The sequence below is a fragment of the Pan paniscus genome, chromosome 3 (genome assembly GCF_029289425.2).
Source record: "Pan paniscus chromosome 3, NHGRI_mPanPan1-v2.0_pri, whole genome shotgun sequence".
Taxonomy (NCBI): Eukaryota; Metazoa; Chordata; class Mammalia; order Primates; family Hominidae; genus Pan; species Pan paniscus.
This window is the reverse complement of record NC_073252.2, coordinates 46,597,444-46,611,690: the sequence shown is the minus strand read 5'-3', so window position 1 is coordinate 46,611,690 and position 14,247 is coordinate 46,597,444. Positions and strand designations below refer to the sequence as shown.

General features: G+C 39.6%; 3 protein-coding genes across 16 annotated transcripts in view; 1 reads left to right on the top strand and 2 right to left on the bottom strand.

The window, feature by feature from the left end:
- HELQ (helicase, POLQ like) overlaps positions 1–4,040 on the bottom strand; it is a 48,562-nt gene extending 44,522 nt beyond the window's left edge. For 3 of the 6 annotated variants that reach the window (XM_034958541.3, XM_034958542.3, XM_008957632.4), the window contains exons 1-2: positions 3,521–4,002; positions 1,348–2,062 (exon numbers count right to left, since the gene is read on the bottom strand). In XM_034958541.3, coding sequence (XP_034814432.1) covers positions 1,348–2,062; positions 3,521–3,817 — 1,012 coding nt within the window. In that variant the 5' untranslated portion in view covers positions 3,818–4,002. Of the gene's footprint in view, positions 1–1,347; positions 2,063–3,520 lie in introns of all 6 variants that reach the window. The other 3 variants (XM_008957631.4, XM_055111320.2, XM_003832241.5) reach the window with 2 other exon arrangements.
- Positions 4,041–4,069: 29 nt separating this feature from the next.
- MRPS18C (mitochondrial ribosomal protein S18C) overlaps positions 4,070–14,247 on the top strand; it is a 19,844-nt gene continuing 9,666 nt past the window's right edge. For 3 of the 7 annotated variants that reach the window (XM_055111324.2, XM_055111325.2, XM_003832243.6), the window contains exons 1-6: positions 4,169–4,301; positions 5,033–5,082; positions 6,467–6,550; positions 7,856–7,913; positions 9,094–9,153; positions 9,242–9,354. In XM_055111324.2, the coding sequence (XP_054967299.1) occupies positions 4,202–4,301; positions 5,033–5,082; positions 6,467–6,550; positions 7,856–7,913; positions 9,094–9,153; positions 9,242–9,318 (429 nt within the window). In that variant the 5' untranslated portion in view covers positions 4,169–4,201 and the 3' untranslated portion in view covers positions 9,319–9,354. Of the gene's footprint in view, positions 4,302–5,032; positions 5,083–6,466; positions 6,551–7,855; positions 7,914–9,093; positions 9,154–9,241; positions 9,545–14,247 lie in introns of those variants that run through there. The other 4 variants (XR_008625142.2, XR_008625140.2, XR_008625141.2 and 1 more) reach the window with 2 other exon arrangements.
- Positions 9,060–14,247, bottom strand: part of ABRAXAS1 (abraxas 1, BRCA1 A complex subunit) — a 24,487-nt gene continuing 19,299 nt past the window's right edge. For 2 of the 3 annotated variants that reach the window (XM_034958545.3, XM_063603763.1), the window contains 2 exons: positions 11,615–11,729; positions 9,060–11,023 (listed from right to left, as the gene is read on the bottom strand). In XM_034958545.3, the coding sequence (XP_034814436.1) occupies positions 10,590–11,023; positions 11,615–11,729 (549 nt within the window). In that variant the 3' untranslated portion in view covers positions 9,060–10,589. Of the gene's footprint in view, positions 11,527–11,614; positions 11,730–14,247 lie in introns of all 3 variants that reach the window. The other variant, XM_063603764.1, reaches the window with a different exon arrangement.

Genomic DNA, 14,247 nt, shown 5'->3' with positions numbered 1-14,247 from the left:
TAGAGTCTTTTATTAGACTTTGTTTTCTGTAGTTCTGCTTCTCCAACCTGATTGTCTTCTCTGCAAGAACCCAAGTTTTCATATCATTCATAAGATCCTAACAGGAGTTCCAGAAAACTTACGAAGTGGAAGGTTGATGAGGCTGACCCTCCAGTATGGCAGCAACTGTCCCTTCTTGGTCTAAAATGACACATATCTGAAATATATGCAAGGACCCTGGATTTTTGAAAAACATTACAAGATACCTTCTTAATATTATTGCTTCTTTGCACTTAAAACAAGTTTGTCCAACCCACGGCCCTCATGAGGCCCAGAATGGCTTTGAATGCGGCCCAACACAAATTTGTAAACTTTCTTAAAACATTATGAGATTTTTTTTTTGCAATTTTTTTTCTTGGCTCATCAGCTATCATGTTACTGTATTTTATTGTGGCTCAAGACAATACTTTTTCCAAAGTGGCCCAAGGAAGCCAAAAGATTGGACATCCCTGACTTAAAACTTAATTGCAGCTGTCTTTAAAGATGTCTAGCTTTGGGAAAGGCAGCACAAGGCAGAGCATCTGGGTGGTGGCAGGGATGCACCCGTGGGGAGAGGTGGCTGCGGCTGCTGGTGTGGGGGGAAAGATGTTTGGTTTAATCAACAGTATTACTAATAACTGACTTCTTTCACTCAAGACATGTGAGTGTCAAAGACATACCACAACAGCTAGGTTTTGGTAGAGAAGACAGAGCCAGCCAAGGAAATACAACTAAGAAAGCTGAGGATCTCTACTAGACAATCGGGGTCAAAAAACAGGAGTGGTTGTAAGGACATCCAGAAACAAGATTTCAAGAAGGGTGTAGTCAATAGCATCAGGTAAGTTATTGAGAAGTCAGGTAAGGTAAACATTAAAAGTAACACTGTGTTTAGACGTCTGTCATCAGATCTTAAGTGAGAGAATGAGAGCACAGAACCCAGAATTAAGAGTGGGGTAATTTACTGAAGTTCTTACTTAGAAGCTACCAATATAATAATTGAAAATCATTACCAACATTGAATTTGGCATGTCTTTGAACCAGAATCTGACTTGCTAACAACTTATTATCCCTTTCTTATAGATGAGGAATTATGTCAGGTAAGGAAACAGACAGAAAGGATAACTGGTTTGATAAGTGTGACTGTGAGGGAAGGAAAGAGGTTCAGTGGTAGCAGGACAGGTAGGAATGGAAGGGGCTGAGAGATCACTGATATTTTGTTTTCAAAATGAGAAACAGTATGGACCATGAAAGCATTTGCTTCTATTTACTTGCACTAATATTATGGTAATGATAGGAAAAAAAATTTTTTATTCCAGCAAAAAGCATTACCATATAATTTTTCAATTCCCTTGAATTGGGCATAAAGGTCTCTCACTTTGCTGGGTAATGAATAAAAAGGACCAAGGTCATTTGATGATGACTCAATTGTTTTCTTAGCAACATTAATTTCCTCAGATACGAGAGTGTCTTTGAGCTGTTTACTTCTAGAAAATATTGGTGTCTGGGCCTTGGCATTTCCAGTCATGGCATTTTTTAGATGATCTTTAATACTTTTTCTCCTATTCATATCTGAACTAGTTCTGACTTTGGAAGAGGACTCATCATTTTGCTGGGGTTGCTCTATGCAATTATGGGGCGGTTCCTCATTCACAGTGTTGTGAGAGGATGACTTCCAATCCCTTTCTTTCATAGAATGATCACCCAAATCATTTGAAGAGTTCTGCAAATTTTCAAAGTATATAGCCTGTGACGAAGGTACATCATACAAAAGATCAGCTCCAGGTTCAATAGTGACACCTTCATATCCACTCTGGTTCTCTGTGTGCTTATCAGTTTGTAATTCAGTAAGGTTGCCTATGGTAGTAATGCTGAGTTTGTTTTTGATACTTTCCGAGCAAAGATTTTCAGTGGCAAAGTCTGTAGCATGTTTCCTATGTTCAGGGAGTTGCATATATTTTTGTTCCAGGTCGTCAACTTGAGCTATAAAGGAGTTTTCAGTAAAGCTATCATAGTCACCAAACATGTCCACTTCACTGTCATTAGGCTGCAAAGAGAACAAAAACGCTTATGGTCAATTCCAGTTTCATTAAGAATAAAAGCTTCACCAGCCTGGCCAACATGGTCAAACCCCGTGTCTACAGAAAATACAAAAATTAGCCGGGCATAGTGGCACGCTCCTGTAATCCCAGCTACTCGGAGGCTCAGGCAGGAGAATTGCTTGAAGCTGGGAAGTGGAGGTTGCGGTAAGCCCAGATCGCGCCATTGCACTCCAACCTGGGCAACAGAGTGGGACTCTGTCTCAAAAAAAACAAAACAAACAAACAAACAAAACCCCCAAAAAACACTTCAGCCTAGGGCTGTACCAAGTATATAATTATATGGTCACATATGGATCACAGACCTATATGTAAATAGATATCTTACAGCTGAAAAAATGGAGGCCCAAAGAGGTTAAATTACTTGCCTAAACAGCAGGTTCAGGAGTGTTACGATGATACTGAGATTCTAATTTTTGAGACAGGGTCTGGCTCTGTCACCCAGGCTGGAGGCACAGTGGCTCCAGCCACTGCACGATCACAGCTCACTGCAGTCTTGACATCCTGGGCTCAAGCGATCCTCCTGCCTCAGCCTCCCAAGTAGCTAGGACTACAGGTGCAGGCCACCACACCCGGCTAATTAAAAAAAAAAAATTATTATTATTATTTTTTTTTGTAGAGACTGGGTCTCTGTTGCCTAGGCTGGTTTTGAACGCGAACTTCTGGGCTTAAGTGATCCTCCCATCTCTGCCTCCTAAAGCACTGGGATTATAGGCATGAGCCACCGCACACGGCCAGATTGTAATTCTTAAAGCTGTACTAAAACAGCAGGAAGACTGGTAGACGTCTACCGAAATGTCAGCGCATTCGAAGTTTCTGATAACTGCAGCGCTTCCCTCCCAGACTACAATCTACAGTGACTGGCCTCTAACAGAAACATGGTTGTACCACTAGACACTCCAAGGAGTTCCTAGGAATTTGGAATTGAGACTGAGAAACTGAATACTGACTTGGAGTGGTCTGCTACACAGAAGACACACAAACCTGGAGGCAGCAATATAGTAAAGTGATTAAGACAACAGGATTTGGAGCAAGAACTGTATTATCTCAACTTTTCAGGGCCTGATTACAGTCGTAAAATCTAGATAATATAACTAGCTTAACATAACGGGTCTTCAATAAACAGCAGATTTTATTTGTACAGTAGGAGCTGCAGTTATCTGGAAGCCTAAATTTGTGTCTCAGTCATGCCACTTAACTGCTGCGTGTACAACTTTTCTGTCTCGGGGTTTACATTTCATATTTATATAGAAATGTAAATAACAAGGCAATCAATACCTCCTAAATGCCGATTAACAGTGGTAACGAAGACGAGAGAAGTAAACGAAGGCGATAAAACTGGTCAACTCTTTGCATCTGGGAAGGATGCCAAAAGTTTGCAGTTTCAAGTTCCAAGTCCTCCGTACCTGGTCTCCCACCCCTCTGTCAGTGGGCACGTGACGTAGGAGGTCCGGGTTTGTATCACCACCTCCAAGGACGAGACATTCCGGGGAATCTGAGAGTAGAAGGGGCTGTACCTCAACCGGCAGTACGCCCGCGGTTTTCCGCCTCCTGTTCTCAGCCACCATTTCCTCCTCCTCTTTCCCCTCATCTCCGGGCTCGAGCTCGGCCGCGGTGGGAGCGCCAAAAATACACCCCAGGCTTGGACGGTTCCTTTTGGGGAGAGACACCCGCCGGCGGATGCGGGAACCACATTCATCCATGGCAAGGACCCAGGGCCCTATTCAGACGTCGTTCTCAGTGACCCAGACGCTAAGCCCATATGGAAGGGAGAGTGGGACGCCGGAGCCCGCTTCTACATCCACCTTGGGAAAAGACCCCAAGTTAGCTCTCAGGGCTCGCGGACCGGAAGCACGCATAAACTTCTACCCTGTCCAATCATAAGCCTCACGTGACCTGCCGCGTAGCGAGGGCACGAACAGAAAGGTGCTGCGCATGCGTATTGAAAAACCTCACCTACTCTCGCGGGTCCTCAGCGTTCTCCTGCGGAACCTTTGAACGGGGTGCTCGAGCCCACAGGGGAAGAGCAGCGGAAGGGGCCTTTCGGAACGATTTGGAATGAAAGGAAGTGGAAGAAACGCGGAACCATGGCCGCTGTGGTTGCTGTTTGCGGTGGTCTAGGGAGGAAGAAGTTGACACACTTGGTAACGGCTGCTGTCAGCCTTACACATCCCGGGACTCACACGGGTAAAGTCTCCATATCCTATGCTCCATTGTAGCGTTGCAGGCATTAACCTTAGTCCTAATGGTTGGAGTCGTCCCTGTTAGCAAAACGACTCTGGTTTCTAGGCGATTAAGTTTCTCCAAGATGGGTGGGAATCTGTAATTGCCTTTGACTGTTTTAGTGTCGTCTAATCCACTCCTTTAAAGTATTTAAACGTATGAGGAAGTTGGAGTGGTTCTTAAAAAGCAGAGACTTTCCTAAGATCTCTGGATAATCTTAGTGAGGAAGGGACATTTCCAGAGTCGCCCAGCAGCAAATTCCAGATGTCTAAGGTCCCCAAACAGAACAAAATTGCATAATTTTTGCAATTTTATCTTCTCTGTGCTTCTCTATAAATTCTTTCTGGGACGGGTCTGTTACTTTCTTTTTGGTATGACAGTGCCTTTCTGTTGCTTCTCCTATAAGAATTTGCATTAAGAATTTTCTCTAACCATGGAATGAAGGGAAAATAAATGTCAGAAAGAGCAGGTATGGGCGGGAAAATATGTTCTTTTCCCCCTAAGCCCTGGAAAGCACACCCATGTTGAGTCTTACTCTGTCCCAAATACAAAAGTTTTTAACCATTCTGAATATAATACAAAACCTTTCTTTAATACCGTGTCCCTTAATTCATCCTGTCTCCATAAAAACAAAAATCTTTAGCTATTCAGCTAAGAAAAAGAAATGGTTAATTGCTGTTTCTGTTTAATCGCAGTGCTTTGGAGAAGAGGTTGTTCACAACAGGTATCCAGCAATGAGGACCTGGTAAGAATTTTTTTTTCTATTAGTAAGGCCTTTGCAAATATGACCAAAATGTTTTTCTTTTTAAAACGAGATCTGGTATTAGACTCTAACATCTTTTATTTTAGCTACTTGAATAGAGTTCTGCCGTAGGACAAAACAATTTGATAATTACTCTGAGTTCAGAAATGATGATGAATTGATTGTAGTCATGTAGTCAGCTGAGTTTTGAAGTAGGGGAATTCCTAGATTAGAAGCAAAGCTGCTATAATACCATATTTTTCTTCCTAGATCTTAAATTTAAGGATATGTGATTTGGGAATTGTTTTTTTTTTTTTACATAGCCCTTTGTAAGCAAATGATATGGGAATTTTAAAAGGTAGTCTGGGTGAGGAGAATTTTAGATAACTGAAAAGAGACTGTACAAAGCTTAGCTATAGGTTGTCTATAGTATTAACATGGACTTTCTGAAAGCACAGGTTCTTACTACATGCAAAGGTATTTTGACACTAATTAGACCATACAAAGCACTTGGCACAGAGCTGAAGAGTAGTTACGTAAGCTGAATGTAAATTGGAAAGTTTGAGGAATTGGAAAAAACAAAAGAACTTGTCTAGTTTCTCTGAGCATCTGTCTTGGTAATCTAATCCATGCACCATACTTTAAGAAAGTAAAGGGACATTATTTCTTTTTTAGTTCATAAATCCCACTTTGTCTCTAATCAAAGTTATTGACCCTCTCCACAGAAAAAGGCACACAGTCCCATTCATTTGAAGTTTTGCATACGATTACAGGGAGTCATGGGCTTCAAAGCCATTTCTAGATTAAGAACCTCTATCCTGGAGACAGCCATACTGACTGTAGGAAGGAGGCACTGTGACAAAAGCATTAGAGGCAGTGGTGGTAACAGAAAAGCCAAAAAGACTGATACAAACTTATATAGTAGCCTGGGGTGATAAAGTCAAAGAACCTTTTATTACAGTAAGTCATGGGCCATTATCTGTGTATAAAAAGTGATAAAATACTTGATAGAGACATGGGGATGGATAAATTAGGGATTGTACTCATTTAAGAATGGCATATGTTATCTATTGTGTTGTAAGTTTCCTTAAATCTAAAAATTTTTTCATTATCTACAATCTGAGCAAAGCATTGGAACACTTTCTTATCAGACATCATTTTTGTTCTGCCATAAAATTTTATCCTATGAAGATTGTACTTTATTCCAGAATCTTCCCGTGCGTTAATTTGTAGGCTAAACTAAAACAAAATAAAGTGCTTATACAAAATATGTACACAGTAAGAAAGGTATAACTAATCCTTTGAATGGATTTGAATGTAGAATAGTAACCTTTTAAAATTCAGAATTAACACATCCTATTATCAGACTTTTCGTTTTTTTCCTTAGCCCATTTCAATGGAAAATCCTTATAAAGAACCTCTTAAGAAATGTATCTTGTGTGGAAAGCATGTAGATTATAAGAATGTACAGGTGAGATCTGGTTTTACTTCACTATATTTTAGGGTTTTGCTTCTGATAGATCTGCTTAAAGAGAATCAAGTCAGTTTATAGCAGGCTTTTGTAGAGGTAACTGTTTTAGCAACTTCATAATTTCAAATTTGGTTATAATTCTATGTATAAGCTTATCTCTGCTTTATTCAAGTAAAAGCACCTTGGCTTTCCCCCACTTACTGTTATTTCCACTCTGTTTTTTTCACTACCCCAAACATCTTAATAGCTCCCTGTGGCAGTAATTCTCAATTGGTGAGGGTCAGAACTTTGGAAAAAGCTCATCTGGTGAAGCTGATCTCTTTATCTCACCACCCATATCACTGATTCACATATTACTTATCTCTTGTCTAACTCTCAGCAAGTTAGAAGTTGCAAATTTGGGGCAAGTGAATAGCGCTAGAATTCTGTATGTTGGCTGGGTGTGGTGGCTCACGCCTGTAATCCCAGCACTTTGGGAGGCCAAGGCGGGCCGATCACCTGAGGTCAGGAGTTTGAGACCAGCCTGGCCAACGTGGTGAAACCCCGTCTCTATTAAAAATACAAAAATTAGCTGAGTGTGGTGGTGCATGCCTGTAATCCCAGCTACTTGGGAGGCTGAGGCAGGAGATTTGCTTGAACCCAGGAGGCGGAAGTTGCAGTGAGCTGAGATCATGCCATTGCACTCCAGCCTGGGTGACAAGAGTAAAACTCTGTCAAAAAAAAAAAAAAAAAAGAATTCCGTATATTGACAATAGTATAAAGTGATAGCTGCCTTTGAGGAAGAACCAAGAAATTACAAAAACACACATACTAGGAAGATTATGCAAAGTGCCAAGAATAATGACTAGCACCTAGAAAGGTTCTAAAGAAGTATTTAAATAAAACATAAATTATAGCAAATGCCTGGTGTACTTGTACCTCTTGAAAATCTCATTACCCTCTGATAATTTATCTTAATGATTATCAGAGGGTAATGTGATAGCTTGTCAGGATAGATGAAATTTTTTAGTAGCTTGTTTCAAGCAATATTTTAGAAAGGTATCTGTGGAAGTCAAGAAAACAGATTTACCATTGAATGAATATGCTGATTAATCTGCTGTTTAATTATATATAGACTTGACACACTGGATAGAAAATATTTAAAAGGTAATAGGAGGATAACAATATTTTTTTCTTATATTTTATGAAATGTGTCTGAAATTTAGTAAAGCTTTATATAACTTGAAGGTTGTTTTTTGAAATTTACACATTCAGAAATAAATAACAGATACTTTTTTTTCCCCTCCACATAAAACTCCAAAACAGCTTTTGTCCCAGTTTGTTTCTCCATTTACTGGATGCATTTATGGAAGGCACATTACAGGTATTTTCTTTTTTATTATGGGAATATAAATGTAGATACGAATTATATCAATCTATTTCTATCATTTAAGAAAACTCAAATTTTCAAATTGTGCTATAAATTACTACTAGATCAGATACTACAGGGACTAGAGCTAGTTACTATGAAAAAGTCTCTTAGGCCAAGAGGATTATTATTTTGCTGTCTTATGCAGAGTTAACTATATAGAAAAATTGGGCTTTAAAAAACTGTTGTTGATGTTTTGGAATATACTATAATCATTCCTAGATTGATACTTAAACTTGGTGTCAGCAAACTATGGCCCGTAGGCCAAATTCGACCTGCTCCCTTTTTATCTTGATTAGGTTCATCATATACAAATGCCACTTTTTTTTTTTTTTTTTGAGATGGAATCTCACTGTCACCCAGGCTGGAGTGCTGTGGCACAATCTCGGCTCACTGCAACCTCTGCCTCCTGGGTTCAAGTGATTCTCATGCCTCAGCCTTCCGAATAGCTGGGATTACAGGCATGCACCACCACGCCTGGCTAATTTTTGTATTTTTAGAGATGGGGTTTCTCCATGTTGGCCAGGCTGGTCTTGAATTCCTGACCTCAGGTGATCCACCTGCCTAGGCCTCCCAAAGTGCTGGGATTACAGGTGTGAGCCACTGCACCCAACCCCACTTGTTTTTGTAGTTTTGTTTATATAGTGCCATATGGTTGTTTTCGAGCTACAACAGCAGAGTTGAGTGGCAGTGATGGAGACTGTATGGCCCACAAAACCTAGAATATTATTATTCTGGCCCTTGACAAAAATGATTTACCAATCCTTGACTTAAAAACTTGTTGAGGCTGGGCATGGTGGCTCACACCTGTAATCCCAGCACTTTGGGAGGCTGAGGTGGGCAGATCACCTGAGGCCAGGAGTTCAGGACCAGCCTGGCCAATATGGTGAAACCCCGTTTCTACTACAAATACAAAAAAATTATCCGGGTGTGGCGGTGCATGCCTGTAATTCCAGTTACTAAGGAGGCTGAGGCAAGATAATCGATTGAGCCTGGGTGGCGGAGGTTGCGGTGAGGCGAGAGAGCGCCACTGTACTCCAGCCTGGGTGACACAGGGAGACTCCATCTCAAAAAAAAAATTGCAAACTTTAAATATTGACATTTTTTATGAATAAGAAAGCTTTTTATTTTACAGGTCTTTGTGGGAAGAAACAGAAAGAAATCACAAAAGCAATTAAGAGAGCTCAAATAATGGGTAAGAAAGAATACCTCAACAACTGAATTGAGCTAGCTGAAATTTTGCTCATTATGTTTTGTCAAGAACTTTAATTATCTCTTTACAGGGTTTATGCCAGTTACATACAAGGATCCTGCATATCTCAAGGACCCTAAAGTTTGTAACATCAGATATCGGGAATAAATTCTATCACGTTACCACTAATAAACTTATTTTACAGTAAGTGGTTCTATGATGCCAATACTGACTCAAACCAACCTTTGGATAGAAAAGTGTTTCAGGAGTGAGGTAAAGAATGACACTTCCCCTTCATACCGATGTCCATTAAGCAGATTGCTTATTTAAAATGTTAACACTCATCACATTTTATCTATGTTGAATAAAAGTGGTTCTGTGTGATTGTCATTTATATCTGATCCCCAAATAGCTCATACAATAATCCATTCAATAGAATGGAATTAAAACTGTTCAGAATGATTTTCCAACTAGCAAATATAAGTATGCCTGGTTAAGATATCTTCCCTTTGTAGAAATGTTACATTGGGATGGATAGTGGTGCTGTCACAGAAGGACAAAATATTCCTAGACGAGTCTATCCTCAAACCAGTAGTGTCTTTTACATGAAGAGATGATTTACACCTAATAGACATTGAATATGATAGACATACATGTATATATGTATCAGTTCTGAGTTCCACTGGCCTATCCCAAATACACTGGATTACCAGGCTTGTACTGTATTCAAAATGATAGATTTGCTAAATTTCATGCAAAGGACTCTAAACTAGGGGAGAGATTACTGTTTGTGTTGTATTATAGTTGTGTAATAATTAAGGCTGCCAGATTTAGCAAGTACAAATGTAGGACAAATTTAAATTTTAGATGATGTTTTGCAAATTTATTGCAGGATATCCAGCATTTTATCTGGCAACTCTAGCCATAACGTACTTCTAAAAAAGTATCACTTAAGGAGAATTTTAATGACTCAGATAAATTTTCATATAAATTTCTTTCCATATTTTGAAAATAAGGCTATTCTTGCTTTTCCATTTTATTTTTTAATAGACATGGTCTCAATACGTTGCCCAGGCTGGTCTCTAACTCCTGGCTTCAATCAATCCTCCTGACTTGTCTTCCCTAAGTGCTGGGATTACAGGTGTGAGCCACTGTGCCTGGTCTCACTTTTCCAATTCTAAAGAATGTGTCTGTGTAAGCCTTCCCCTCAACAACTTAGTGAAAGGTGAAAAAAAGGTTTGGAAATAAAAGCATCTGATGTTTGAAAAAGTACTTTGTGAAGTAAATGCACTAAGAGTTATCTGTGTATTACTGCAAACAGGTGAACATAGTACAAACAAATGAACTTACTGCAAGTAGCTCAACATAGTAAAAACAATAGAAATGTTTGGCTTTACCCATCAGCCAAATAAAAAAATCTCCTTGTAAGGTTAAAAGGATCAAAATGTAGGAGACTGTGAATATTCACCAAAACCCTTCATCTTTTCAATTTCTTCATCTGTTTCTGGGCTGCTCATTTTGGATGCTTTATCTTGGTTACTACTACCAGTATCTGCTTTAGATCGTTTGTCTTGTGTATCTAACAACCGAGATCTCTTGAATTGCCATCTGTCATCTAAGTCTAAGGCTTTATGCTTAATGATTTGTGGTGTACTAGCTGGACTAGCTTCAGGAATGTCAGTGTGTTCTACCATTAAGGTCAGATTGTCTACTACATCGAGATGGTGGTTGTAGTTACAGCTACTTTTAGAAACATGTCTATTTTTTAAAGACATAACACATGAATGAAGAAATTCAGAATTTGGAAAAAAGGTCCGTAATGCCTGACAAAGAAAAATGTTCTCCTGAGGGTCTTTTTGGATGTTCTTCTCTCCTAAACAAAATAGAATAACAGTTCAACATATAACATTTCTTCTACAAAGCTTTTATAATTAACTATTTGTAAGTAAAATTAAGTCAAAAAGATTTTAACAGTTGTATTATCTAAAGTGAGGATAACATACATAGTTCTGAATTCTAATTTATATGCCACAGTATTCTAAGACAAAATTAAAGTTGTGTTCTTTCATGTCAGCAATATAGCTACCATAGTATTATGTTCTTTAAAAGCACAGTAAGGGCCGAGCGCAGTGGCTCACACCTATAATCCCAGCACTTTGGGAGGCTGAGGCGGGTGGATCACTTGAGGTCAGAAGTTCAGGACCAGCCTGGCCAACATGGTGAAACCCTGTCTCTATTAAAAATACAAAAAAAATTAGCCAGGCATGGTGGCAGGCACCTGGAATCCCAGCGTTTCAGGAGGCTGAGGCAGGAGAATCGCTTGACCCCAGGAGGCAGAGGTTGCAGTAAGCTGAGATCACACCTTTGCACTCCAACCTAGGCGACAGAGCGAGACTCCGTCTCAAAAATAAATAAATAAATAAAAATTTTTAGCACAGAAAGTAGAGATGTGTTGTTTACTTACTTGCTGCCTGAATCTGTGCTCCTCTCCTTTTCTCAATTTCTCGTTTTAATCTGTTTACATCCTTTACTAGTTTATCTACTGCTTGTTCACTGTCTTCCACTTTTTTGCATATACTCTGCAAAATAAAGTAATTTAAGGGCATAGGTAATATTTCAAGCTGTGTACTAATACAGTCTAGATTCACAAATAATATAAAATCATTGGTGGTATATAATACCCAAAACTATTTGCCTTTTATATAAATTTTATTTATTTTCTGGAGGATCTCAGTAACAAGCACTTGTAGGTTATAAATAAGCCTTATAGGTTGTAAAATGCTTTTTCACATGTAACTTCTCATTTATACAGTTTTTATCATGCCAGTTAGTTTGCTGAAAATATACAGAAATAAACTGAAATATTAACTCATGGGCCAGCTGCGGTGGCTCACGCCTGTAATCCCAGCACTTTGGGAGGCTGAGGCGGGTAGACTACCTGAGCTCAGGAGTTCGAGACCAGCCTGGGCAACATGGTGAAACCCTGTCTCTACTAAAAATATAAAAAATTATCCAGGTGTGGTGATGCATGCCTGTAGTCCCAGCTACTCAGGAGACTGAGGCAGGTGAATCGCTTGAACCCAGGAAGCAGAGGTTGCAGTGAGCCAAAATTGCACCACTGCACTCCAGCCTGGGCGACAGAGTGAGACCCTGTCTCAAACAAAAACAAACAAAAAAACTGAAACAAAAAAAATACAGATGCAGAGTTACTGCATAAATTTAACACTAAGAAACTCACAGTAAGTGAAACAAAGTGACTATCTTACTATTACGAAAGGATACTGTTGAAGATTTTTTCCTGTAAGAGAAACTACTTTTGAAAAGCAGATCACTTCTGTGTGTCTTTAGTTTTAAAAGTGTGAATACCAATAACTTTTGATGCCATAATTCCATTTGGGAATATATCTGAATAACAACAAAAATATAAGATGATGTTTCTTAGTATAACATAAAACAACTGGGGGAGGGGAGAACAACTAATTAGTAAAAAAAAGCAACTAATTTCCAACTGTAGGGTAATAGTTGTTTTGCCAGTTTTAGTGGACACTTTTTAGGATGTCTGCCAAGCCTACTTTTTACAAACTTTTTTTGCCCTGACATAAGAGTTTGCCAGTTACCCCTGTACCCACCTTTCACCAGAGCTGACCCAAACAGAACCAATGAGATTCTTGCCTGGCAATCTGGAGGTATTAACATAGCCAATTGGCAGATCTTATGCTCTAGAAGAGATCTAAATGCAGGAGCTGTGGGTTGGCTGTTTTCTGGCCTGCCAGTGGATGAAGAAACAAAAAGGTCTGGAAGGATAGCAATGTGCAGACACAGAAAGTTCTATGGCATTCTAGCTCCTGGTTCCAATTCCTTCCTAAAGTTCAGCTGCTTTCTGCCTACAGTTCTTATGATATACCTCTACATTCCCTATTTTAGCCCAAGTTGGTATTTTTCCATAACATTCTCTATGAAATATACTGCCATTAAAAATAAAGAGGCTGGGCAAGGTGGCTCACACCTGTGATCCCAGCACTTTGGGAGGCTGAGGCAGGTAGATAACCTGAGGTCTTGGGTTCGAGACCAACCTGGCCAACATGGCGAAACCCTGTCTCTACTTAAAATACAAAAATTAGCCTGGCGTAGTGGTGGGTGCGTGTAATCTCAGCTACTTGGGAGGCTGAGACAAGAGAATCTCTTGAACCAGGGAGGCGGAGGTTACAGTGAGCCAAGATCATGCCATTGCACTCCAGTCCAGGCGACACAGTGAGACTCCGTCTCAAAAAAAAAAAAAAAAAAAAAAAAGAAGAAACAAAAAACAACTAAAGAATATGTAGCAACAGAAACAATGTTTTATGTACCAAGTTTTTTAAAAATCATATGACAAATTTATGTCACCATGACTATTGACTATATCAAAGTATACATATATTAAGGAAAAACTGGAGCAAATGGCAGAGTGAAAATAGTTATGTTAAAATGGTGAGATTCCAGGCTGGATGTGGTGGCTCACACCTGTAATCCCAGTACTTTGGGAGGCCAAGGAAGGTGGATTGCTTGAGCGCAGGGGATGGAGACCAGCCTGGCAACATGGTGAAATCCTGTCTCTACACAAAATACAAAAAATTAGCTGGGTGTAGTGTGCACATCTGTGGTTTCAGCTACTCTGGAGGCTGAGAGAGGAGCATCACTTGAGCCCAAGAGGTGATGGTTGTAGTGAGCTGAGATCATGCCATTGCTCTCCAGCCTGGGTAATAGAGCAAGACACTGTCTCTAAAAAATAAGATGGTGATATTCTGGATGTTTTTACCATCTAAAATTCCTGTTTCATATGAAAAAGTAGTGTAATATGAATCAAAATATTTATTTTAACTGCTTTTCTGTTAGTGTGCTCTACTGATGAGTATGGTGGCCATGGAAATATACTCCTTAGTAAGATCTCCAACTGGGGGAAGCATAGTTGACTTAACAGCCCCAGCTTTGGACCTACCACTGTGTTAAGCCACACTTCCCCTGGGCTGTTCCTAGCCAATGACTAAGCACACTGCAGGTATTAGTGCAAGTCCATGCCTATAGAACAATTTTCGGGCAACTTTGCTCAAAGACTCCCTA